General features: G+C 36.5%; 1 protein-coding gene and 1 long non-coding RNA gene across 5 annotated transcripts; one reads left to right on the top strand and one right to left on the bottom strand.

Annotated features, from left to right (window-relative positions):
• Positions 1–535: 535 nt before the first annotated feature.
• On the bottom strand, positions 536–27,787 carry RhoGAP71E (Rho GTPase activating protein at 71E). 4 transcript variants are annotated; one of them, XM_081991250.1, is made up of 12 exons: positions 26,717–27,787; positions 26,355–26,622; positions 25,888–26,162; positions 23,318–23,519; positions 20,533–20,731; positions 20,373–20,435; positions 14,047–14,207; positions 9,959–10,087; positions 9,733–9,898; positions 9,059–9,197; positions 6,702–6,859; positions 536–3,007 (listed from the first exon to the last, which is right to left on the bottom strand). In XM_081991250.1, exons 2-12 carry the CDS (start codon positions 26,517–26,519, stop codon positions 2,925–2,927), a joined length of 1,740 nt encoding a protein of 579 aa, XP_081847376.1. In that variant the 5' UTR covers positions 26,520–26,622; positions 26,717–27,787; the 3' UTR covers positions 536–2,924. The 4 variants fall into 4 exon arrangements, with proteins under 4 accessions (XP_081847376.1, XP_081847375.1, XP_081847378.1 ...); XM_081991249.1 differs by having other exon boundaries at positions 26,355–27,787; XM_081991252.1 differs by having other exon boundaries at positions 536–6,649; positions 26,355–27,787.
• LOC145736846 (uncharacterized) lies at positions 17,140–18,123 on the top strand. Its single transcript, XR_014180128.1, has 3 exons — positions 17,140–17,268; positions 17,625–17,809; positions 17,994–18,123. It is a non-coding gene; the product is annotated as an uncharacterized LOC145736846 (long non-coding RNA).
• Positions 27,788–27,893: the final 106 nt, after the last annotated feature.

Raw genomic sequence — 27,893 nt, forward strand, 5'->3', positions numbered from 1 at the left:
ATCAAAACTGCAACCCTGTAACTGTCAAAATAACGGAGAAAGAAGCTGTCAAAATGAACTAGTCCAGATTGGCCAGTTTTGCACAGAGTTGTCTTTACAGTCAAATTTTGACGTTTCAGGTGACAGTTTGACAGAAATGACACAGGGTGGTCAAAAGCGAACTAATCAGACTGTAATTTAATCAAAACCGGAATCTTGTAACTGTCAAAATAACGGAGAAACGAGCTGTCAAAATAAACTAATCCACGACTTACCTTTTTCTGCAAAAATGACGTCATTTTTCCAACCGAACTAGATGGCGCCACCGCACTCTTGCTGTGCGGGGAGGAGGGGGTAGTTTTTCCATACGTCAGGGGTGAAAGGAAGTGGTGGGGATGGAAGGGAAAATCACCGGATCACTCTGTACACACAAAAACACTCAAATTAAATACACTCGGCGAGAGAGGAGAAAGTACTGGGAGAGTTTGCGTGCGTCGCGATTGCGGACACGCAAAACTCGTCCAGGGAAGCGCGGATAGGCAACCAGACAAACATGTTATAATACTAATTTGTATTTAAAATTTCAAAGATCAAAAATAACATACAACAATATCTTTGGCAATCATTTCCAAGAGAAGTTAAGCTTAATAAAGTGCTTATAATACAATTATTACTAAATTACGTTTATAAAAGTTTTTTTTAAAAAAAAAACTAATACAGGGTGATGCAAATTCAGTCAAAAAATTTTTTGGTTTTTCCTGTCTTCTAGTGCGATAATAATGGAATACTGTGAAAACGCTTAAAATAGTAATGTTTTCCTGTTTTTCTCTACATTTTATAAACATTTTGTTTATAAAAAAGATAATAAAAATTTATTAAAAATACAAACTTCTTTGGAATGCACAATTTTTTTTTTTTTGTTAATTTGGTCTTACTTACAAGCTAAAAATAATTTAAAAAAACAATTGTATTGTGTAAGTAGTACTGCTCCAAACAAAAATGAGCAAAGTTTTTTTAAAAATAATTAGTAAAAAGTCTATTATTTCTCAAAAAAATTGTACCGAAACTCAAAAAGGAGTAAAACGTCACTAAAAATACTAAAATACTGAATATACAGGGTGAGTTTTTTAATAATGAAAAATTTCATGTTTCCAACTCACCCTGTATTATTTACTATACATATTTAATGTCTGTCAAATTAGTTTAGCTTGGAACCGTTTCGAATTGGCTGTAAAAAACATGGGACACCCTGTATATTATCAGTTATTGGCCAATTACAGTTGAAACTCATTTTTGTTGCGTTTGGTGCTGAACCTCCCTAATAATTTATTTTTAATGCTAAACCTCCCTAATAACGTACTTTTACTGTTTTTTTTCCAAAAAAAACATGGGACACCCTGTATATTATCAGTTAATGGCCAATTACAGTTGAAACTAATTTTTGTTGCGTTATTTCTGGTTTTCCTGTTGAACTAGTGCTGAACCTCCCTAATAATTCATTTTTAATGCTGAAACTCCCTAATAACGTACTTTTCCTATTTTTTTGCAAAAAAAAAACATGGGACACCCTGTATATTATCAGTAATTGGCCAATTACAGTTGAAACTCATTTTTGTTGCGTTATTTCAGGTTTTCCTGTTGAACTGGTGCTGAACCTCCCTAATAATTCATTTTTAATGCTAAACCTCCCTAATAACGTACTTTTACTATTTTTTTGCCAAAAAAAACATGGGACACCCTGTATATTATCAGTTAATGGCCAATTACAGTTGAAACTAATTTTTGTTGCGTTATTTCAGGTTTTCCTGTTGAACTAGTGCTGAACCTCCCTAATAATTAATTTTTAATGCTGAAACTCCCTAATAACGTACTTTTACTATTTTTTTACAAAAAAAAACATGGGACACCCTGTATATTATCAGTTAATGGCCAATTACAGTTGAAACTCGTTTTTGTTGCGTTATTTCTGGTTTTCCTGTTGAATTGGTGCTGAACCTCCCTAATAATTCATTTTTAATGCTGAACTTCCCTAATAACGTACTTTTCCTATTTTTTTGCAAAAAAAAAACATGGGACACCCTGTATATTATCAGTAATTGGACAAATAACAGTTGAAACTCATTGTTGTTGCGTTATTTCAGGTTTTCCCGTTGAACTGGTGCTGAACCTCTCTAATAATCATTTTTAGTGCTAAACCTACCTAATAACGTACTTTTACTATTTTTTTGCCCAAAAAACATGTTATTACGTTTTTTCAGGTTTTCCTGTTGATTTGGTGCTGAACCTCCCTAATAATTCATTTTTAATGCTGAACCTCCCTAATAACGTACTTTTACTTTTTTTTTCCAAAAAAAAAAATGGGACATCCTGTATATTATCAGTTTCCTGGCCAATTACAGTTGTAACTGATTTTTCCACTTTTTTCCAAAAATTATACCGAGTGTCCCAATTAAAATTTTTCAGTCGGACGCAGCCAACCAAACAAATCACCCTGTAGCTCAGAAACGAGGTAAGAAACTGGAACAAAATTTGCACAGGGTGGACTAAAACAGTTTCTCTGTTGATTTGGAACATTCTATTTTTTACCAAAAATTATACAGGGTGGACCAAAATCGTTTTTTCGTTAATTTCATTTTTTTTTCCCCAAAAAGTATACAGAGCGTCCCAATTAACTTACAGCCAACCGAATTGGTTCCAAAGCTTTGCCAGTCTTTTAAAAATTCAAATAAAACGAAAAAATCAATAAAATCAATAAAAATCATATAAAACAGGGGCGTACTGCCCGTTTTTTAAGTGTAATAAGCGTAGAGTTTGCTAATACATTTCGCTGCCAAAAAATGTCGTTGTATTCGGTTTTTTTTCCGGTTTTTTCCCGTAAAAAATACTTATTTTAATGGCAGCGAACACGTCTTATATATAAGTCTTATGTATTCCATTGAAGTCCATTAAATTCGCGGTTTGTACGTGAGCGTGACGCATATTGTCTCCTTTGGGGGAGAATTCTGCGCTAAACCGTCCTCTTTGCCGCCTATAACACATTTATAACACAAAATTGACGAAAAAACACTGAAAACAGAGTGAAAAATTGTTTTTTCAGCCACCCGGTACCCGGTACAGGGTGGAGAAACGATAAACCGTCGTGGAAAAACCAACATTTTCCACTTTTTAACCAGAAAAAGTTTTTAAAACTTTATGACGTTTGTTCTGTCAAATTGACAGCTGTCATTTTTAGGCGAAGTCGTTAATTGGGTCATCCTGTATATCCACAAATTATTTCAAAATGTTTGGCGGTCAAACCAGGGAGATACAGGGTGAAACCTATTAAAATGACGTTTGAAGACCCCATGTTACTTTAAATAATTTTTTAATACTGTCCTGTCAAATTGACAGCTGTCATTTTTAGGTGATGTTGTTAAATGAGTCATCCTGTATATCTAGAAATTAGTTTAGAATTTTTCCTGGTCAAACCAAGGAAATACAGGGTGAAACTTATTAAAATGACGTTTGAAAGCCTCAAGTTAGTTTTAACAAACTGTCACAACTGTCCTGTCAAATTGACAGCTGTCATTTTTAGGTGAAGTCGTTAACTGGGTCATCCTGTATAACCTTAAACTATTTCAGAATTTTTCCTGGTCAAACCAAGGAAATACAGGGTGAAACCTACCAAAGAGACGTTTGAAAGCCCCAAGTTAGTTTTAACAAATTGTCACAACTGTCCTGTCAAGTTGACAGCTGTCATTTTTAAATGAAGTTGTTAACTGGGTCATCCTATATATCCACAAATTATTTCAAAATGTTTGGCGGTCAAACCAGGGAGATACAGGGTGAAACCTACCAAAGAGACGTTTGAAAGTTCCAAGTTAGTTTTAACAAATTGTCACAACTGTTCTGTCAAATTGACAGCTGTCATTTTTAGGTGAAGTCGTTAATTGGGCATCCTGTATAACCTTGAACTATTTCAGAATTTTTCCTGGTCAAACCAAGGAAATACAGGGTGAAACCTACCAAAGAGACGTTTGAAAGCCCCAAGTTAGTTTTAACAAATTGTCACAACTGTCCTGTCAAATTGACAGCTGTCATTTTTAAATGAAGTTGTTAATTGGGTCATCCTGTATATCCACAAATTATTTCAAAATGTTTGGCGGTCAAACCAGTGAGATACAGGGTGAAACCTATTAAAATGACGTTTGAAGACCCCATGTTACTTTAAATACATTTTTAATACTGTCCTGTCAAATTGACAGCTGTCATTTTTAGGTGATGTTGTTAATTGGGTCATCCTGTATAACCTTAAACTATTTCAGAATTTTTCCTGGTCAAACCAAGGAAATACAGGGTGAAACCTACCAAAGAGACGTTTGAAAGCCCCAAGTTAGTTTTAACAAATTGTCACAACTGTCCTGTCAAATTGACAGCTGTCATTTTTAGGTGAAGTTGTTAACTGGGTCATCCTGTATATCCACAAATTATTTCAAAATGTTTGGCGGTCAAACCAGTGAGATACAGGGTGAAACCTATTAAAATGAAGTTTGAAGACCCCATGTTACTTTAAATAAATTGTTGAAACTGGCCTGTCAAATTGACAGCTGTCATTTTTAGGTGAAGTCGTTAATTGGGTCATCCTGTATAACCTTAAACTATTTCAGAATTTTTCCTGGTCAAACCAAGGAAATACAGGGTGAAACCTACCAAAGAGACGTTTGAAAGTTCCAAGTTAATTTTAACAAATTGTCACAACTGTCCTGTCAAATTGACAGCTGTCATTTTTAGGTGAAGTCGTTAATTGGGTCATCCTGTATAACCTTAAACTATTTCAGAATTTTTCCTGGTCAAACCAAGGAAATACAGGGTGAAACCTACCAAAGAGACGTTTGAAAGCCCCAAGTTAGTTTTAACAAATTGTCACAACTGTCCTGTCAAATTGACAGCTGTCATTTTTAAATGAAGTTGTTAATTGGGTCATCCTGTATATCCACAAATTATTTCAAAATGTTTGGCGGTCAAACCAGTGAGATACAGGGTGAAACCTATTAAAATGACGTTTGAAGACCCCATGTTACTTTAAATACATTTTTAATACTGTCCTGTCAAATTGACAGCTGTCATTTTTAGGTGATGTTGTTAATTGGGTCATCCTGTATAACCTTAAACTATTTCAGAATTTTTCCTGGTCAAACCAAGGAAATACAGGGTGAAACCTACCAAAGAGACGTTTGAAAGTTCCAAGTTAATTTTAACAAATTGTCACAACTGTCCTGTCAAATTGACAGCTGTCATTTTTAGGTGAAGTTGTTAACTGGGTCATCCTGTATATCCACAAATTATTTCAAAATGTTTGGCGGTCAAACCAGTGAGATACAGGGTGAAACCTACCAAAGAGACGTTTGAAAGCCCCAAGTTAGTTTTAACAAATTGTCACAACTGTCCTGTCAAATTGACAGCTGTCATTTTTTGGTGAAGTCGTTAACTGGGTCATCCTGTATATCCACAAATTATTTCAAAATGTTTGGCGGTCAAACCAGGGAGATACAGGGTGAAACCTACAAAAGAGACGTTTGAAAGTTCCAAGTTAGTTTTAACAAATTGTCACAACTGTCCTGTCAAATTGACAGCTGTCATTTTTAGGTGATGTTGTTAATTGGGTCATCCTGTATAACCTCAAACTATTTCAGAATTTTTCCTGGTCAAACCAAGGAAATACAGGGTGAAACCTACCAAAGAGACGTTTGAAAGTTCCAAGTTAATTTTAACAAATTGTCACAACTGTCCTGTCAAATTGACAGCTGTCATTTTTAGGTGAAGTCGTTAAATGGGTCATCCTGTATATCCACAAATTATTTCAAAATGTTTGGCGGTCAAACCAGGGAGATACAGGGTGAAACCTATTAAAATGACGTTTGAAGACCCCATGTTACTTTAAATACATTTTTAATACTGTCCTGTCAAATTGACAGCTGTCATTTTTAGGTGATGTTGTTAATTGGGTCATCCTGTATAACCTTAAACTATTTCAGAATTTTTCCTGGTCAAACCAAGGAAATACAGGGTGAAACCTACCAAAGAGACGTTTGAAAGCCCCAAGTTAGTTTTAACATACTGTCACAACTGCCCTGTCAAATTGACAGCTGTCATTTTTAGGTGAAGTCGTTAAATGAGTCATCCTGTATATCTAGAAATTACTTTAGAATTTTTCCTGGTCAAACCAAGGAAATACAGGGTGAAACCTACCAAAGAGACGTTTGAAAGCCCCAAGTTAGTTTTAACAAATTGTCACAACTGTCCTGTCAAATTGACAGCTGTCATTTTTTGGTGAAGTCGTTAACTGGGTCATCCTGTATATCCACAAATTATTTCAAAATGTTTGGCGATCAAACCAGGGAGATACAGGGTGAAACATGTTTTAGTGTCACTAGAGGATTTGGCTGAAACAATTAAGGTTTTTCCACAACAGATTCATCGTGTACAGGTTTAGGAGAACCAACAACGGTAAAGAGAGAGAGAGAGAAGACAATTTCAAATGAATGAAACCGACAAAGATGGAAGAGAAACACAGTCAATTTGACAGTAATGACATTCCACCATCTTTGTCGGTTGTCTCCTTTCCGTCTGGTTTTCTCTGTCTTATTTTGAACTTTCCTCCCCCGGTGGACATTATACAGGGCGTGCAACTCTAAATACAGTTTATAGACAGCAATTAACCAGGAAATCGACAAAAAACTCACAATTTTCCCCGCTTCCCCTCTTGTTGCTGTCCAATACAGGACAGGAGCACAATTCCGGCTTGTTTTTGAAGCTGCACGATCTCGAAATTGTGTCGTATTTCAGTTTGAAGCTGCTCGACCTGGAATTCGATCCGCGTCTTTCGTTTCGCCCTTTAAAACTAGAAAAAATCAGAAAAAAAATCAAATGAGCGAAAAATCAGTTGGTGAAAGTTTAACGCCCTCTGGCGGCCTAACCGGAACCCACAAACCGTCATTACAATACACCGTTGGATAGGCCGGAATCTCCTCTACAGAATCGGTCATCTGTCATTTTGACGTACCTGTCAAAATAAACGAGCTGTCCGGGTTTAAAGCGAGCAGTGCACGCACCATTTTTTGTTTTTACCCGAAAATCGAGTGGTTTACGCCAAAACCGTTTACTACCGTCACTTTGACATGTTCTGCGTAGTGGTTGTGTGACAATGACAGTTGTCAATTTTTTTTTTTCTGACAGATCACTTGAACTGTCATTACACTGACAAGTCAAAAATCTGACAGTCAAAATCTTGAAATCCAACAAATCTTATGGAAAGTTTAGTGAAGCTATTTTATGTGTCTATGGTTGTGATTTTGACGTGTGACTGGTAGTTTGACAGGTCACTTGAACTGTCATTACACTGACAAATGTCAAAAACCAGGCAGCAAGACCATGAAACTATCAAACAATTCTTGAAATCCAACAAATCTTATGGATAGTTTAGTGAAGCTATTTTATGTGTTTATTGTTGAAATTCTGACAGTTTTGACGTGTGACTGGTAGTTTGACAGATCAATTGAACTGTCATTATACTGACAAATGTCAAAAATCAGGCCGCAAGGCCATGAAACTATAAAAAAAATCTTGAAATCCAACAAATCTTATCGAAAGTATAAGGAAGCTATTTTATGTGTCTGTAGTTGTGAGTTTGACAGCGCTTTTTTCCCTGACTGTACTCGATTTTGCAGTGTTTTCTTATGTCACTAGATAGGAAATTTAATGAGGATTCCAAAAATGTGCTTAAAACTGTCATTTTCTTACTCCAAGTTGGTTTTACAGGCGATTTTTTCCCTGACTGTCCTTTCAAATTGTGTTTCTGGCAGTTCAAACTTTGACCACGCTTTTCTCCCTGAGTGTACCAAATTTTGTAATGTTTTTTTAGGTTATTGGATAGGAAATTTAATGACGATTTCAAAAATGTGCTTAAAACTGTCATTTTCTGACTCCAAGTGGGTTTTACAAGCGATTTTGTGCCTGACTGTCCTTTCAAATTGTTTTTCTGGCAGTTCAAACTTTGACACTACTTTTCTCCCTGAGTGTACTAACTTTTGTAATGTTTTTTTAGGTTATTGGATAGGAAATTTAATGAGGATTTCAAAAATGTGCTTAAAACTGTCATTTTCGCTCTTTAAGTCGGGTTTACAGGCGATTTTGTCCCTGACTGTCCTTTCAAATTGTGTTTCTGGCAGTTCAAACTTTGACCACGCTTTTCTCCCTGAGTGTACCAAATTTTGTAATGTTTTTTTAGGTTATTGGATAGGACATTTAATGGGGATTCCAAAAATGTGCTTAAAACTGTCATTTTCTTACTCCAAGTTGGTTTTACAGGCGATTTTTTCCCTGACTGTTCTTTCAAATTGTGTTTCTGGCAGTTTAAACTTTGACACTGCTTTTCTCCCTGAGTGTACCAACTTTTGTAATGTTTTTTTAGGTTATTGGATAGGAAATTGAATGGGGATTCCAAAAATGTGCTTAAAACTGTCATTTTCTGACTCCAAGTGGGTTTTACAGGCGATTTTGTACCTGACTGTCTTTTCAAATTGTTTTTCTGGCAGTTCAAACTTTGACACTGCTTTTCTCCCTGAGTGTACCAAATTTTGTAATGTTTTTTTAGGTAATTGGATAGGAAATTTAATGAGGATTCCAAAAATGTGCTTAAAACTGTCATTTTCTTACTCCAAGTGGGTTTTACAAGCGATTTTGTGCCTGACTGTCCTTTCAAATTGTTTTTCTGAGAGTTCAAACTTTGACACTGCTTTTCTCCCTGAGTGTACCAAATTTTGTAATGTTTTTTTAGGTTATTGGATAGGAAATTGAATGGGGATTCCAAAAATGTGCTTAAAACTGTCATTTTCTTACTCCAAGTGGGTTTTACAGTCGATTTTATATCTGACTGTCCTTTCAAGTAATGTTTCTGGCAGTTCAAACTTTTTTAAGTTTAGTGAAGCTATTCTATCTGTCTGTGGTTGTGATTTTGACAGTTTTGACGTGTGACTGGTAGTTTGACAGATCACTTGAACTGTCATTGAAAAAAAAAAACTGATCACCCTGTATATAATACCTGTTGGAGCGGGATCCGTTTTCCTTGTTTCGGCGGCTGGAATTTTTCTGCAAACACCGTTTGTCCCTCGAATTGGCCCGTTTAACGCTCGGCCTCTTTTGCACCGACTCGGCACTAAGCGACAACCCCGCAATTCCCACTGAAAACAACAAAAAACATACAGGGTGGCGCCAAACACAAATACTGGCCCCGCAATGCGATTCGCTGCATTTAAATGCCAATTTCAGGTTCCTAAGATTTTTCTAAAAAATTGTTTAACACCCCCCTGGAATGTCCGAGTTCATTTGTGAGTTTACAGTGCAAATTTCAGGGCCGTAACCCGTTCAATTCAGAAATTATCACCTAAAACACGATGTCATCTCACTTAATGAGTTTTGTCCCACTTTTTTTGTAATTTGTTCCCTTTTTGCTCGTTTTAGGGCAAAAATGCCCTCTAGCTTTTCCCTAGATCTTTTAATTCTCTACAACTTTTATTCTTTACATTTTTTCAATTTTTTGACAAATAAACGAGTTATGGATGTTTGAATGCGTTTTGGGTTACTCTAACACTTTTACCTCATTTATCACTGTTTTATATTTTAAAATTTATATATTTTTTATTTTAAAACATTTTTAGAGTTTTCGGCAACATTTTGAGACATTCTGGACCTGTTACAACAAATAACCGAACTCACCTATTGTTCCTGAAGATGAGCGGCGCAGCAACGCATTGGTGAGGACCGAAACGTCGGCTTTGTTTAATGGAATGTCGAGGGAACCGCCGCAACTCTGACAGTCTACAGAGGGGCCCAAAAACCACTGCGATCTGGCTTTCATTCGTTCAGTTTGGCGTTCGTGCACCTTTTTCCCGAAAAAAACATTTTTTTTTTGGTCCACCCTGTATATTTACGTGGTACCCACCTGCGGTAAATAACTGAGACTTCTGGTACTTTCGGCGTAGGCGTTGACCGCCTTCAATTCCTCCACAGGCATCCTGTTGTGGCTGTATTTTGACGAATGACTGGTACTGGACGAATGTGATATATTGTTCTTAAAAAAAATAAAAAATTGAAAAAATCTCAAGAAAAAACAAAAAAATAATAGAAAATTTGGATTCCACGTCAAATTCTAGACAAATTCCACGTAAAACGTCATACACCAATCTCTAACCGTTTCTGAGATATTCACCGTTTTATGTGAAACTTTGTTATTCTTGGCAACGTTGTTTTCCATGTAGCGTATCCTTGTCTAACAAACGTCATTGAAACGGTATAGCAATAATCTCGTTAAGAACCTAACCTCACGAATACAACAGTCAACCTAACCTCAATTGGTTGGAGGTTAATCAATGCCAAAAGTCAAAACTACACGTCGTACAGTACGCGAAATTATCAACAGTTTGACAGCGCTTTTCTCCCTGACTGTACTCGATTTTGCAGTGTTTTCTTATGTCACTAGATAGGAAATTTAATGAGGATTCCAAAAATGTGATTAAAACTGTCATTTTCTTACTCCAAGTGGGTTTTACACGCGATTTTGTCCCTGACTGTCCTTTCAAATTGTGTTTCTGGCAGTTCAAACTTTGACACTGCTTTTCTTCCTGAGTGTACCAAATTTTGTAAAGTTTTTTTAGGTTATTGGATAGGAAATTTAATGAGGATTCCAAAAATGTGCTTAAAACTGTCATTTTCTTACTCCAAGTGGGTTTTACAAGCGATTTTGTCCCTGACTGTCATTTCAAACTGCGTTTTTGGCAGTTCAAACTTTGACCACGCTTTTCTCCCAGACTGTACCAAATTTTGTAATGTTTTTTTAGGTTATTGGATAGGAAATTTAATGAGGATTTCAAAAATGTGCTTAAAACTGTCATTTTCTGCCTCCAAGTGGGTTTTACAAGCGATTTTGTCTCTGACTGTCCTTTCAAATTGTGTTTCTGGCAGTTCAAACTTTGACCACGCTTTTCTCCCTGAGTGTACTAAATTTTGTAATTTTTTTTAGGTTATTGGATAGGAAATTTAATGAGGATTTCAAAAATGTGCTTAAAACTGTCATTTTCTTATTCTAAGTGGGTTTACAGGCAATTTTGTCCCTGACTGTCCTTTCAAATTGTATTTCTGACAGTTCAAACTTTGACCACGCTTTTCTCCCAGACTGTACCAAATTTTGTAATGTTTTTTTAAGTTATTGGATAGGAAATTTAATGAGGATTCCAAAAATGTGCTTAAAACTTTAATTTTCTGAGTCCAAGTGGGTTTACAAGCAATTCTGTCTCTGACTGTCCTTTCAAATTGTGTTTATGGCAGTTCAAATTTTGACCACGCTTTTCTCCCTGACTGTACTAAATTTTGTAATGTTTTTTTAGGTTATTGGATAGGAAATTTAATGAGGATTCCAAAAATGTGCTTAAAACTGTCATTTTCTTACTCCAAGTGGGTTTTACAAGCGATTTTGTCCCTGACTGTCCTTTCAAATTGTGTTTCTGACAGTTCAAACTTTGACCACGCTTTTCTCCCCGAGTGTACCAAATTTTGTAATGTTTTTTAGGTTATTGGATAGGAAATTTAATGAGGATTCCAAAAATGTGCTTAAAACTGTCATTTTCTTACTCCAAGTGGGTTTTACAAGCGATTTTGTCCCTGACTGTCCTTTCAAATTGTGTTTCTGACAGTTCAAACTTTGACCACGCTTTTCTCCCCGAGTGTACCAAATTTTGTAATGTTTTTTAGGTTATTGGATAGGAAATTTAATGAGGATTCCAAAAATGTGCTTAAAACTGTCATTTTCTTACTCCAAGTGGGTTTTACAAGCGATTTTGTCCCTGACTGTCCTTTCAAATTGTGTTTCTGACAGTTCAAACTTTGACCACGCTTTTCTCCCCGAGTGTACCAAATTTTGTAATGTTTTTTAGGTTATTGGATAGGAAATTTAATGAGGATTCCAAAAATGTGCTTAAAACTGTCATTTTCTTACTCCAAGTGGGTTTTACAAGCGATTTTGTCCCTGACTGTCCTTTCAAATTGTGTTTCTGACAGTTCAAACTTTGACCACGCTTTTCTCCCCGAGTGTACCAAATTTTGTAATGTTTTTTAGGTTATTGGATAGGAAATTTAATGAGGATTCCAAAAATGTGCTTAAAACTGTCATTTTCTTACTCCAAGTGGGTTTTACAAGCGATTTTGTCCCTGACTGTCCTTTCAAATTGTGTTTCTGTCAGTTAAAACTTTGACCACGCTTTTCTCCCCGAGTGTACTAAATTTTGTAATGTTTTTTTAGGTTATTGGATAGGAAATTTAATGAGGATTCCAAAAATGTGCTTAAATCTGTCATTTTCTTACTCCAAGTGGGTTTTACATGCGATTTTGTCCCTGACTGTCCTTTCAAATTGTGTTTCTGACAGTTCAAACTTTGACCACGCTTTTTTCCCTGAGTGTACTAAATTTTGTAATGTTTTTCAGGTTATTGGATAGGAAATTTAATGAGGATTCCAAAAATGTGCTTAAAACTGTCATTTTCTTACTCCAAGTGGGTTTTACAAGCGATTTTGTCCCTGACTGTCCTTTCAAATTGTGTTTCTGACAGTTCAAACTTTGACCACGCTTTTTTCCCTGAGTGTACTAAATTTTGTAATGTTTTTTAGGTTATTGGATAGGAAATTTAATGAGGATTCCAAAAATGTGCTTAAAACTGTAATTTTCTTACTCCAAGTGGGTTTTACACGCGATTTTGTCCCTGACTGTCCTTTCAAATTGTGTTTCTGACAGTTCAAACTTTGACACTGCTTTTCTTCCTGAGTGTACCAAATTTTGTAAAGTTTTTTTAGGTTATTGGATAGGAAATTTAATGAGGATTCCAAAAATGTGCTTAAAACTGTCATTTTCTTACTCCAAGTGGGTTTTACATGCGATTTTGTCCCTGACTGTCATTTCAAACTGCGTTTTTGGCAGTTCAAACCTTGACCACGCTTTTCTCCCTGACTGTACTAAATTTTGTAATGTTTTTTAGGTTATTGGATAGGAAATTTAATGAGGATTCCAAAAATGTGCTTAAAACTGTCATTTTCTGACTCCAAGTGGGTTTTACAGGCGATTTTGTCCCTGACTGTCCTTTCAAATTGTTTTTCTGGCAGTTCAAACTTTGACACTGCTTTTCTCCCAGACTGTATCAAATTTTGTAATTTTTTTTAGGTTATTGGATAGGAAATTTAATGAGGATTCCAAAAATGTGCTTAAAACTGTCATTTTTTGACTCCAAGTGGGTTTTACAAGCGATTTTGTCCCTGACTGTCCTTTTAAATTGTGTTTCTGGCAGTTCAAATTTGACACTGTTTTTCTCCCTGAGTGTACTAAATTTTGTAAAGTTTTTTTAGGTTATTGGTTAGGAAATTTAATGAGGATTCCAAAAATGTGCTTAAAACTGTCATTTTTTGACTCCAAGTGGGTTTTACAAGCGATTTTGTCCCTGACTGTCCTTTCAAATTGTGTTTCTGTCAGTTAAAACTTTGACCACGCTTTTCTCCCCGAGTGTACTAAATTTTGTAATGTTTTTTTAGGTTATTGGATAGGAAATTTAATGAGGATTCCAAAAATGTGCTTAAATCTGTCATTTTCTTACTCCAAGTGGGTTTTACACGCGATTTTGTCCCTGACTGTCCTTTCAAATTGTGTTTCTGACAGTTCAAACTTTGACACTGCTTTTCTTCCTGAGTGTACCAAATTTTGTAAAGTTTTTTTAGGTTATTGAATAGGAAATTAATGAGGATTCCAAAAATGTGATTAAAACTGTCATTTGCTGACTCCAAGTGGGTTTTACAAGCGATTTTGTCCCTGACTGTCCTTTCAAATTGTTTTTCTGACAGTTCGAACTTTGACCACGCTTTTCTCCCCAACTGTTTTGAATTTTTAGACTTTTTTCAAGTTACCGGATAGGAAATTCAACGAGGATTCCAAAAATGCGCTTAAAAAAGTGATCCGATCGCTAAAAGTCGTTTTTTTTTTTGCGCAATTCATTACCTGAAACAATCCGTTTTGCTCTAGAGATATTGACAGTCTAGTGCAGGATTCCAATAGAGTGTGTTCCGCAATCCTCCCCAACGACGACGAACTCACTTGGGGTTGCAAACCTGCCTCCAAAAGAGCAGGCGTGGATTGACACTCCTCTCCTTGCGACAAAGCTACAAAAAAAACGAACAAACCACTTTCCTATAGTGCGTACCAAAAAGATGTGCTATGACGTCACTAGTTTACCCCGTTCAATCAACTGTCAAGTTTATCTGTCAATTTTGTTGCGATAATATTTATCAAAAGTGTGGTTATGGGGTAGACAATTGAGGTATTAATTAGTGTTTTGTACTTTTACACCTCCATGACTGACTGTCCAAGCAATTTAAGTGAAATTTGGTCACGTGACTGTACGGACCAATGGGGAACTTTTACCAAGTCAAGCTTTTTTGCCTAAAACGACCAGTTTTGGAGATATTGACCAAAAATGTTGACATTTTACTTGAGCTAGGTTAGTGACAGTTATGCAGTGACGTTTCGGTGTATACGTCACAAACTGTCCAAGCAATTTAAGTGAAATTTGGTCACGTGACTGTACGCACCAATAGGAAACTTTTACCAAGTTAAGCTTTTTTGCCTAAAACGACCAGTTTTGGAGATATTGACCAAAAATTTTGACATTTTACTTGAGCTAGGTTAGTGACAGTTATGCAGTGACGTTTCGGTGTATACGTCACAAACTGTCCAAGCAATTAAAGTGAAATTTGGTCACGGGACTGTACGGACCAATAGGAAACTTTTACCAAGTTAAGCTTTTTTGCCTAAAACGTCCTGTTTGGGAGATATTGACCAAAAATGTTGACATTTTACTTGACTTTTCCACGGTCTGGATTATATTTGACATTGTTGACTGATGACAGGTGTCACATATTATTAGGCAACTTTGACGTTTGCGGCAAAACTGTCAAAACATGGACCATAAACGTATAAAACCGTTCTGGCTTTAGTGCACCACACAAAATCGGTTTCAAGCCTTGAACTGTACAACTCTACGTCACGAATCAGCGGGGTTTGACATTTTTGACGTACACATGACAGCTGTCAGTAATTTTTCCCTTGTCACTGTGACGTAATTTGACAGTGATACTTTAATTATAATCCCTCCCAGAACCGACTGATGACGTCACGCCGTATTAATTTGATTTTTAGTATAGACAGGCGCAAATACGTACAGTCAAAGCCATGCAATCGTGCAATAAAGCGGGAAACACACAAAAAAACGTTCACAAAATAAAATCGCACGCAAAAGCTTTAGTTTTTTTTTTAAAATCAAAACGATTTATTACTAAAAAAAAAAAACAGAATTTTGCAACAATAAAAAATATCACAGGAGCGATTTATTATAATAATTTATAAGTCATTTTTGTATGAATGTGACGTCATTCAAATTTGCGGTTGCTGATTGGTCAAAAAATTGCTTTTTTTTGACCAATCACCATCCTGGGAATTTTGTGGACACCCTGTGTACTATAATGAATTAAGTGGACATCAAATTTGAGACACCCTGTACATTTTGGGTAAAAAAACAGCGCATTCATACAAACAGCTCTAAAAGCGAAAATGACATTTTTTTTTTTAAGAATCTTACTTGTGCAGTAAGTGGTTATTACTCAACGAGTTGCCAGGGCAACGAATAAACTGCTCACGGAAAAAATTGGGTTAAGGGCAGTTTTTACGGATTGAGTTATCTGACGGTTAAAACCGCACACTTTTACTCGACAGCGACAAATAGTCCCGGTTAAAGTTAGCTGGCAAAAACAACTCAAAAAAAAATTCAAAAAAATTGAATTTAAAAGTTGCGATCTTTCTGAATTTTTTTGGACACCCCGTATACGATTGATCGAGCTGTCAATTGTTGACAGCCGTCAACCTAACCCAAGACAATACTGGTAGGAAATTTGACAGCTGTCATTTGTCTACAGTGTCAGAAATTGTCCATTGTTACTTTCAAACGACTCGGCACGAAACTATATAGTTTAGTAACCGAAACTAACGCATTGACAGAGTTGACACTTTTGACAGCTGTCAACCTGACCCACAGACGAAAAGTGTTGTAAATTTGACAGCTGTCACTTTCCGGCAATTTAACAAAATTCGCAGCTACTTTGAACCCGGTTTGTAGAATTGAAGTTCAAGAAAATTTGTTGTCGGCTGCTGCTCGATTTTGACGTCCTCTAGCGGCCAAACGGTGCAACCGATCTGGTCACGTGACCATATTTTTGGAAAGTCCCTAATCTGGACTATATTTTACCTTCAATGACATTTTGACGTAGCTCTTCTAATAACGGAGTTATTTGAGGTCAAAACAAAAAGTGTCAAAATTACTGTTTTGGTTTGACAGGCGCGACTTTGACGTCCTCTAGCTGCCAAACGGAAGTAATATAAATAAGGTCTAATTTTGCTTGCTAGCGTTATGCGCTTTAATGGGTAATCCCATTAGAGTAGTCGTTTGTTTCAACGAAATTTGAACCATAATGACAATAAATTATTTTTTTTTGATATTTTACTCTCGTTTGCTTTAACCGTTAATAACTCGGTTTATTAAAGAGTTACGTCAAAATGACAGGGAAGAGAAAAGATAGTTCAGGTTATGAGCTTTCCAAAAATGTCTAAAAACAAGGTGGTAACCATCCTCGTTTGGCCGCTAGAGGGCGTCAAAAACACGCCTGTCAGACCAAAGAGTAGTTTTGACATATTTTGTTTTGACCTAGAATAACTCCGTTATTAGAAGAGCTACGTCAAAATGACATGGAAGAGAAAAGATAGTCTAGGTTATGAGCTTTCCAAAAATGTCAAAAAACAAGGTGGTAACCGTTTTAGTTTGGCCGCTAGAGGGCGTTAAAGTCACGCAAGTCAGCTGAAAATAGTGATTTTGACAGTTTTTATTTTAACCTTGAATAACTTTGTTACTAGAAGAGTTACATCAAAATGTCACTGAAGGTAAAAGATAGTCCAGGTTATGAGCTTTCCAAAAATGTTAAAAAACAAGGTGATAACCGTTTTAGTTTGACCGCTAGAGGGCGTTAAAGTAACGCCTGTCAGCTCAAAAAAGTAGTTTTGACCCTTTTTGTTTTGACCTCGAATAACTCCGTTATTAGAAGAGCTACGTCAAAATGACATGGAAGAGAAAAGATAGTCTAGGTTATGAGCTTTCCAAAAATGTCAAAAAACAAGGTGGTAACTGTCCTCGTTTGGCCGCTAGAGGGCAACAAAGTCACGCCTGTCAGCTGAAAATAGTGATTTTGACAGTTTTAGTGATGATTTTGACACTCAGTTACGTCAAAATGACAGGGGAGTGAAAAGGTAGCTCGTATTGTGAGCTTTCCAAAAATGTCAAAAAACTAGGTGGTAACCGTTTTAGTTTAGCCGCTAGAGGGCGTTAAAGTCACGCAAGTCAGCTGAAAGTGGCGATTTTGACAGTTTTTGCTTTAACCTTCAATAACTCCCTTACTAAAAGAGTTACGTCAAAATGTCACTGAAGGTAAAAGATAGTCCAGGTTATGAGCTTTCCAAAAATGTCAAAAAACTAGATGATAACCGTTTTAGTTTGACCGCTAGAGGGCGTTAAAGTAACGCCTGTCAGTTCAAAACAGTAATTTTGACACTTTTTAATTTGACTTTTAATAATTCAGTTATTTGAAGAGTTACGTCAAAATGACATGGAAGAGAAAAGATAGTCCAGGTTATGAGCTTTCCAAAAATGTCAAAAAACAAGGTGGTAACCGTCCTCGTTTGACCGCTAGAGGGCGGCAAAAACACGCCTGTCAGACCAAAGAGTAGTTTTGACATATTTTGTTTTGACCTAGAATAACTCCGTTATTAGAAGAGCTACGTCAAAATGACATGGAAGAGAAAAGATAGTCTAGGTTATAAGTTTTCCGAAAATGTTAAAAAACAAGGTGGTAACCGTCCTCGTTTGGCCGCTAGAGGGCAACAAACACACACCTGTCAGAGCAAAACAGTAATTTTGACACTTTTTGTTTTGACCTCGAATAACTCCGTTATTAGAAGAGCTACGTCAAAATGACATGGAAGAGAAAAGATAGTCCAGGTTATGAGCTTTTCAAAAATGTTAAAAAACAAGTTGGTAACCGTCCTCGTTTGACCGCTAGAGGGCAACAAAGTCACGCCTGTCAGACTAAAACAGTAGTTTTGACACTTTTTGTTTTGACCTCGAATAACTCCGTTATTAGAAGAGCTACGTCAAAATGACATGGAAGAGAAAAGATAGTCCAGGTTATGAGCTTTTCAAAAATGTTAAAAAACAAGTTGGTAACCGTCCTCGTTTGACCGCTAGAGGGCAACAAAGTCACGCCTGTCAGACTAAAACAGTAGTTTTGACACTTTTTGTTTTGACCTCGAATAACTCCGTTATTAGAAGAGCTACGTCAAAATGACATGGAAGAGAAAAGATAGTCCAGGTTATGAGCTTTTCAAAAATGTTAAAAAACAAGTTGGTAACCGTCCTCGTTTGACCGCTAGAGGGCAACAAAGTCACGCCTGTCAGACTAAAACAGTAGTTTTGACACTTTTTGTTTTGACCTCGAATAACTCCGTTATTAGAAGGGCTACGTCAAAATGACATGGAAGAGAAAAGATAGTCTAGGTTATGAGCTTTCCAAAAATGTCAAAAAACAAGGTGGTAACTGTCCTCGTTTGGCCGCTAGAGGGCAACAAAGTCACGCCTGTCAGACTAAAACAGTAGTTTTGACACTTTTTGTTTTGACCTCGAATAACTCCGTTATTAGAAGAGCTACGTCAAAATGACATGGAAGAGAAAAGATAGTCTAGGTTATGAGCTTTCCAAAAATGTCAAAAAACAAGGTGGTAACTGTCCTCGTTTGGCCGCTAGAGGGCAACAAAGTCACGCCTGTCAGACTAAAACAGTAGTTTTGACACTTTTTGTTTTGACCTCGAATAACTCCGTTATTAGAAGGGCTACGTCAAAATGACATGGAAGAGAAAAGATAGTCTAGGTTATGAGCTTTCCAAAAATGTCAAAAAACAAGGTGGTAACTGTCCTCGTTTGGCCGCTAGAGGGCGGCAAAATCACGCCTGTCAGCTGAAAATAGCGATTTTAACACTTTTTAATTTGACTTTTAATAATTCAGTTATTTGAAGAGTTACGTCAAAATGACACGGAAGAGAAAAGCTAGTTCAGGTTATAAGTTTTCCGAAAATGTTAAAAAACAAGGTGGTAACCGTCCTCGTTTGGCCGCTAGAGGGCAACAAACACACACCTGTCAGAGCAAAACAGTAATTTTGACACTTTTTGTTTTGACCTCGAATAACTCCGTTATTAGAAGGGCTACGTCAAAATGACATGGAAGAGAAAAGATAGTCTAGGTTATGAGCTTTCCAAAAATGTCAAAAAACAAGGTGGTAACCGTCCTCGTTTGGCCGCTAGAGGGCAACAAAGTCACGCCTGTCAGCTGAAAATAGTGATTTTGACAGTTTTAGTGATGATTTTGACACTCAGTTACGTCAAAATGACAGGGGAGTGAAAAGGTAGCTCGTATTGTGAGCTTTCCAAAAATGCCAAAAAACTAGGTGGTAACCGTTTTAGTTTGGCCGCTAGAGGGCGTCAAAGTCACGCAAGTCAGCTGAAAATAGTGATTTTGACAGTTTTTATTTTAACGTTGAATAACTTTGTTATTCAGAAAGTGACGTCAAAATGTCACAGAAGAGAAAAGATAGTTCAGGTTATGAGCTTTCCAAAAATGTCAAAAAACAAGGTGGTAACCGTCCTCGTTTGGCCGCTAGAGGGCGTTGAAGTCACACCAACCAAAACCATCACAGATACAGTGAAAAGTCAAATTCAATTGCAATGACGTTATTAACACCTGCCTGACTGAGGAGAAATACTGAGGATAGTTTTAATAAAAAAATTTTTAAAAAGTAAAATTGAAAAAATGACCAATATGTTAAAAGATGGCACAAATTTAAAAAAAATATATTGCTAAGAAATGACAGACTGTGTGACATTTGTGGAAAAAATGAGAAATGTCATAAGTTGACAAGAAAATAAAGACAGCTGTCAAAAATGGAAAAATCTACATAAAATAGAACCGTCTGAATGCATCCTAAAAATATCAAATACAGGGTGGTTCAGTAATTTTTCCCGCGAGCAGTTTACGATAATTTTTAAAAAATGCTACAAACTACTTCTACATAAAAAGAAAATTGACTATTATATAACATAATATACAGTGCGCAGCTCTAAACCGTATTGTTAGCTTTGTAGAAATCGCCGGGGGCTTCGCCCCCCGTATTATTACCTTCCATGTAGCCCCCGTAGTTTTCGCACAAGAGCCACGTCTCCTTACCCATTGACAAGTGGCCTTTGTACGCGGGCCAATCAAAAAGAAGCGTATTAGTACCAAAAAGGGCCGTAAGGGGGGGAGGGGGAGAGGGGGTAAGCGCATGCGCGGTACTCACCCAATAAGTAGCGTTCCAAAGCGATGTACTCGTTCGAGAACATTCCTTTGGCGGGGGGATACTGGAACGAGCAGATCCACTCGCCCTGCACTCGCAGCACTCGGCCAGTTACGCGTGCGTAGTACTCGTAATTGTCCTTGCCGAACAGATTGGACGAGGCAAACTCCTCGATCAGGTGTTTCATCACTTTCGATGCCACCTAAGATCGATTCACGCGCGCAATCTCATTAGTACCAAAGAAAAAAACTGTCAAATTGACAAGATAAACAAAAAAAATGCCAATTTGGGACACCCTGTACGATTCGCGGGGCCTAACCTAACCTAGAATGCTGGCCAGTAGAGTCAAAAATGATAGAGTCCCAATTCAAGATCAAAAATAGTCACGTGACCTTCAAGACTCCATTCGACGCTGGAACATGGTCACGTGACCTTGGCAAGTGAATTTGACAGTGGGAAACAATCACGTGACTTTCAGAAATTCAAAAAAGAGATGGAATCCTAATTCAAAGTCAAAATTAGTCCACGTGACTGTCAGGATACTATTTTAACCTTAAGCAGAGTCACGTGACCTTTGTGATGGTTGAAAATAATCACGTGACCGTCAGAAATTCCCTTCAAACGTAAAAATGGACACGTGACTTTGAGAACAACATTTTTTGACTTTAAATATGGTCACGTGATTGCCAGGATATTGTTTAAATCTTAAATAAGGTCACGTGATCGTTGCAAGTGAATTTGATAGTTGAAAACAGTCACGTGACTTTCAGAAATTCCCTTCAAACGTAAAAATGGACACGTGACTTTGAGAACAACATTTTTGACTTTAAATATGATCACGTGATTGCCAGAATACTATTCTAACCTTAGCCAGAGTCACGTGACCTTGGTAACTAAATTTGATAATTAAAAACCATCAAAATTTATTTCCTTTTCTGAATTTTCCATTAAAAGCTCTAAAATTACAGGAAGTAAGTTTTGATATCAAAAATTCAGGAAAAAGAAAAAAGTAAAATTAACTTCCTTTTCCGAATTTTCCATTAAAAGCTCTGAAATAACAGGAAGTCAGTTTTGATATCAAAAATTCAGAAAACAAAAAAAAACTAAACTTCCTTCCTTTTCCGAATTTTCCATTAAAAGTTCTGAAATTACAAGAAGTAAGTTTTGATATAAAAAATTCAGGAAAAAGTAAAATTTCCTTCCTTTTCCATTAAAAGCTCTAAAATTACAGGAAGTAAGTTTTGATATCAAAAATTCAGGAAAAAAATCAAATTTACTTCCTTTTCCGAATTTTCAATTAAAAGTTCTGAAGTTACAGGAAGTAAGTTTTGATACAAAAAATTCAGGAAAAAGTAAAATTTCCTTCCTTTTCCGAATTTTTCCTTAAAAGTTCTAAAATTACAGGAAGTAAGTTTTGATATCAAAAATTCAGGAAAAAATTAAATTTCCTTCATTTTCCGAATTTTCCCTTAAAAGCTCTGAAATTACAGGAAGTCAGTTTTGATATCAAAAATTCAGAAAACAAAAAAAAAACTAAACTTCCTTCCTTTTCCGAATTTTCCATTAAAAGTTCTGAAATTACAAGAAGTAAGTTTTGATATAAAAAATTCAGGAAAAAGTAAAATTTCCTTCCTTTTCCATTAAAAGCTCTAAAATTACAGGAAGTAAGTTTTGATATCAAAAATTCAGGAAAAAGAAAAAAGTAAAATTTACTTCCATTTCCGAATTTTCCATTAAACGCTCTGAAATTACAGGAAGTAAGTTTTGATATCAAAAATTCAGGAAAAAGTAAAATTTCCTTCCTTTTCCATTAAAAGCTCTAAAATTACAGGAAGTAAGTTTTGATATCAAAAATTCAGGAAGAAGAAAAAAGGAAAATTTACTTCCTTTTCCGAATTTTCCCTTAAAAGCTCTGAAATTACAGGAAGTAAGTTTTGATATCAAAAATTCAGGAAAAAAGTAAAATTTACTTCCTTTTCCGAATTTTCCATTAAAAGCTCTGAAATAACAGAAAGTTAATTTTGATATCAAAAATTCAAGAAACAAAAAAAAAATAAAAATTCCTTCCTTTTCCGAATTTTCCATTAAAAGCTCTAAAATTACGGGAAGTAAGTTTTGATATCAAAAATTCAGGAAAAAGTAAAATTTTCTTCCTTTTCCAAAATTTCCATTAAAAGCTCTAAAATTACAGGAAGTAAGTTTTGATATCAAAAATTCAGGAAAAAGTAAAATTTTCTTCCTTTTCCAAAATTTCCATTAAAAGCTCTAAAATTACAGGAAGTAAGTTTTGATATCAAAAATCCAGGAAAAAAATAAAATTTACTGCCTTTTCCGAATTTTCCATTAAAAGCTCTGAAATTACAGGAAGTAAGTTTTGATATCAAAAATTCACCAATGAATTTGGGGGACACCCTGTATATAACCGAGAAAATTTAGCAGGGATCACGTGACCAATTAAAACAAGAATAGAGATATACTGTTAGTGAACTGATTTAGTACGTTAAGTGTACAGGGTGTCCCTTTAAGTACAGACAAATTAAACAGTTTTCTTTTATTTATTGGGACACCCTGTGTATTATTAATCATAAAAAAAACTAGTTGAATATAGAATAGACTTACGTTCACTTCAGCCTTTTAATTTGAAAGCATTGTACAGCAAAAGCACAAAACAAATTAGTTAATCATGACCTGTCAAAAAAAAACTACGAAAATTGACAGGTGTGAGCTGTCAAAAAAACGTCATTGTCGGGTGCCGAACAGTAATAAACAACGAGTCGGTTACACTAACCTTAAATTTCATGACGTCCTCCATTTTGGCGGTTTTCCCGTCGCTGACGCACGAATGGAAAAAACTGGGGGCGACACTGACTCCCAGGGCTTCGCTGGTCATTCCAGTGGCGGCTTTTTCACTATTTGACGCGATCACTCTGAAAGTACCAAACAGAAGCACCAGCAACCTCTGCGTATAGATGGGAAGTGAGGTTATAATCCTGCAGAAAAACAAATTGACAGTTGACAGCGACACCGGAGGGGTAAACCGCCTAAAAGGATTGGTCAACTTTGACGCCCTCTAGCGGCCAAACGATACCACTAACCAGTCGACTTTTATACGTCAATGGAAAGCTCATTTCATTGACTATCCATCGACATATAAAACTCCACCAAAAATAGTGCAAACAATTGAATTACTCAGAATTGAACGAAAGGATGCACCAAAAAAAGTGATGAAAAATTGGTCTACTTTGACGCCCTCTAGCGGCCAAACGATACCATTAACCAGTCGACTTTTATACGTCAATGGAAAGCTCATTTCATTGGCTATCCATTGACGTATAAAACTCCATCAAAAATAGTGCAAACAATTGAGTTATTCACGATTGAACGAAAGGATGCACCAAAAAAAGTAGTAAAAAAATTGATCAACTTTGACGCCCTCTAGCGGCCAAACGATACCATTAACCAGTCGACTTTTATACGTCAATGGAAAGCTCATTTTATTGGCTATCCATTGACGTATAAAACTCCACCAAGAATAGTGCAAACAATTGAGTTTTTCACGATTGAACGAGAGGATGCACCAAAAAAAGTGATAAAAAATTGGTCAACTTTGACGCCCTCTAGCGGCCAAACGATACCATTAACCAATCGACTTTTATACGTCAATGGAAAGCTCATTTCATTGGCTATCCATTGACGTATAAAACTCTACCACAAATAGTGCAAACAATTGAGCTATTCAGGATTAAACGAAAGAATGCACCAAAAAAAGTGATAAAAAATTGGTCTACTTTGACGCCCTCTAGCGGCCAAACGATACCATTAACCAGTCGACTTTTATACGTCAATGGAAAGCTCATTTCATTGGCTATCCATTGACGTATAAAACTCCATCAAAAATAGTGCAAACAATTGAGTTATTCACGATTAAACGAAAGAATGCACCAAAAATGTAATAAAAATAATAAGACAACTTTGACGCCCTCTAACGGCCAAACGATACCACTAACCAGTCGACTTTTATACGTCAATGGAAAGCTCATTTCATTGGCTATCCATTGACGTATAAAACTCCATCAAAAATAGTGCAAACAATTGAGTTATTGAGGATTGAACGAAAGACTGCACCAAAAAAAGTGATAAAAAATTGGTCAACTTTGACGCCCTCTAGCGGCCAAACGATACCACTAACCAGTCGACTTTTATACGTCAATGGAAAGCTCATTTCATTGGCTATCCATTGACGTATAAAACTCCACCAAAAATAGTGCAAACAATTGAGTTATTCACGATTAAACGAAAGAATGCACCAAAAATGTAATAAAAATAATAAGACAACTTTGACGCCCTCTAACGGCCAAACGATACCACTAACCAGTCGACTTTTATACGTCAATGGAAAGCTCATTTCATTGGCTATCCATTGACGTATAAAACTCTACCAAAAATAGTGCAAACAATTGAGTTATTCAGGATTGAACGAAAGAATGCACCAAAAAAAGTGATAAAAAATTGGTCTACTTTGACGCCCTCTAGCGGCCAAACGATACCATTAACCAGTCGACTTTTATACGTCAATGGAAAGCTCATTTCATTGGCTATCCATTGACGTATAAAACTCCACCAAAAATAGTGCAAACAATTGAGTTTTTCACGATTGAACGAAAGGATGCACCAAAAAAAGTAGTAAAAAAATTGATCAATATTGACGCCCTCTAGCGGCCAAACGATACCACTAACCAGTCGACTTTTATACATCAATGGAAAGCTCATTTCATTGGCTACCCATTGACGTATAAAACTCCACCAAAAATAGTGCAAACAATTGAGTTATTCATGATTGAACGAAAGAATGCACCAAAAAAAGTGATGATAAATTGGTCTATTTTAACGCCCTCTAACGGCCAAACGATACCACTAACCAGTCGACTTTTATACATCAATGGAAAGCTCATTTCATTGGCTATCCATTGACGTATAAAACTCCACCAAAAATAGTGCAAACAATTGAGCTATTCAGGATTAAACGAAAGAATGCACCAAAAATGTGATAAAAATAGTGACGCCCTCTAAGGGAAAAAAAAACGACTTAAATAGACGTTTAATGCATTTTTGGTGCCTTGAATTAGTCAAATGACGTCATAGAAACCGTTTGTGACTAGAAATTGTCAGAAATGACGTCAGCAGAACTAAAAAATGTCTAAAAAGTGTCAACAACTGTTTTACTGTGTTAGAATTGTCAAAGTTGACTTTCAAAGCTTTTCTGGTCTCTTGAAATAGTCAAATGACGTCACAAAGACCGTTTCTGTCAATGTCAATTGAACTCAGCGGTTTACCCCCCTAATTTGACAGTTGACGTACCGATAAATTTCGTCTCTCTGCGCCTGCTCCTCGGGTTCCTGTTCGAAAATTTCAAAGAATTTCTGTTCAATATGTCTGCCAAAAATCCCACCGGGGACTTTTCTAAGGAACTTTTTCAGTACACTGGCAATCGTGTACACACTAAAATTGTCCATATTGACCAAACGGCCCGTTTGCAGGAAATGTATCAGTTTTTTCATGGCTCCTTGGTGCCCGGGTGCTCGAAACACGTCCTTTCTGTAGGGGGCTTCTTTGTTCAGTTTCAGGATTAGTACCTGGAAGAATCGATTGCTGTCAACAGTCAAAAATACCAATAAAAATCAGTTTTGTGCCTGAGTTTACTTCTAGTACACTCATTGCAATACAATGCACAATTACCCATTGTTTTTTATACAGGAATGTACAAATGAAAGTTTCTGATTGGTGACACACTTAATCAGTGTACCATAAAACACAGAAAAACTTACCAAAAGCGGTCCGGGAATGTCATTTTTGCACACCTCCTCAAGGGGCACACCGAACTTAACCTTTTCCAGTCGTCGCGGATAGGGCCCCGAAGGGTGGCCGCACGACGTAACCACATTACTGAAAGTGGCGGCGCGCCTGTGCATTCTAGCCGCCCAAGTACTCATCTCCGAACAAATGGGGCTCAGGAACTAGCGATCATAACCTAACTCCAACATGAAAACAATTGAACAGTTCGAACGGGCACAACACTCTAGACATTCGACAGGGCTAAAATACAGTTTACACGGTAAAAAAGGGCATCATTTGCGGGTTTCTACACGCCCCAAATAGCATTAACGTGAACTGGCATAAGGATACATACTTTTCACTGAAAAAAAAACGAGCGAAACTACCGTGGGACAGCTTAAATTGGACGCGCACGCATCGGCATGGATTATTTTGCTTTTAAATTGAATTATTTATTAAAAATTAACTAGGAGAGACAGTGAAACACATACACAAACAGTGAAATATACACACGCGACATTTTGTATTCATTTTGACACTTGACAGGCTGTGCACTGCAAATTCTAGTGGAGTGGGTCACGTGATGTTTAACTGTCAACTTGGTTATAGATCACATGATACACAAGGAACAAATGCGCAGTTATACAACCACCCGTCCAACGCGATCTTATCTATAGTTCGTCAGAAATAAGATTGCCGTGACGTCACAAGTACAGTGTTAATCAATATTTTGCCAAATAGAAGTAACGTTTGTGACGTCTTTGGGACCGCTGTTTGCTCCATTTATGTAGTTTAGACTATGTTATTTTGCACCTGATCTGTCACATTCAAACCTCAACTTAGCTTAAGTTTTGTACTTAAAATCGACTTGAAAGTGTCGGGGAAACAGGCATTAAACCGAGTTCAAGTTAAGTGTGTAGTTCAGACTGTGATTTTTTTCATCTCTATTGTCACAGTCTTAACCACCCTTAACTTAAACTTGGTTTCACTATAATAGTCGAAATTTGACACTATAATTACGTATTATGCATCAAATGCAGTGTTGTCTTTAACGTCAAATTGTGACGTTTCAAATGACAGTTTGCCTTGTGTGATACAGGGTGATCAAAACAAGGTTAACCAGGCAGTAATTTGGTCAAAACTGGAACCCTGTAACTGTCAAAATAACGAAATTATCAGCTGTCAAAGTGGACTAGTCTAAATTACCTGTCTTTTGTGCAATATTGGTTTTACTGTCAAATTGTGACATTTCAAGGGACAATATGACTGGAGTGATACAGGGTGATCAAAACAAGGTTAACCAGGCTGTAATTTAGTCAAAACTGGAACCCTGTAACTGTCAAAATAACGAAACTAGAAGCTGTCAAAGATTAGACACTACGTTGGGTTCAATGCATTTTTAACATAAAAAAGACAGAGAGAGAAATAAGGATTGAATGAGGGGAATAAAGACAAAAACAAGTGGGAGTAACTACAAACTGGAAAGAGAGAGAAAAGGACAGTTTCACAAGGAGAGAGAAACACACAACAAG

The sequence above is a fragment of the Ips typographus genome, linkage group LG12 (genome assembly GCF_016097725.1).
Source record: "Ips typographus isolate SLU linkage group LG12, UJ_Ityp_2.0, whole genome shotgun sequence".
In the NCBI taxonomy this organism is placed as follows: Eukaryota; Metazoa; Arthropoda; class Insecta; order Coleoptera; family Curculionidae; genus Ips; species Ips typographus.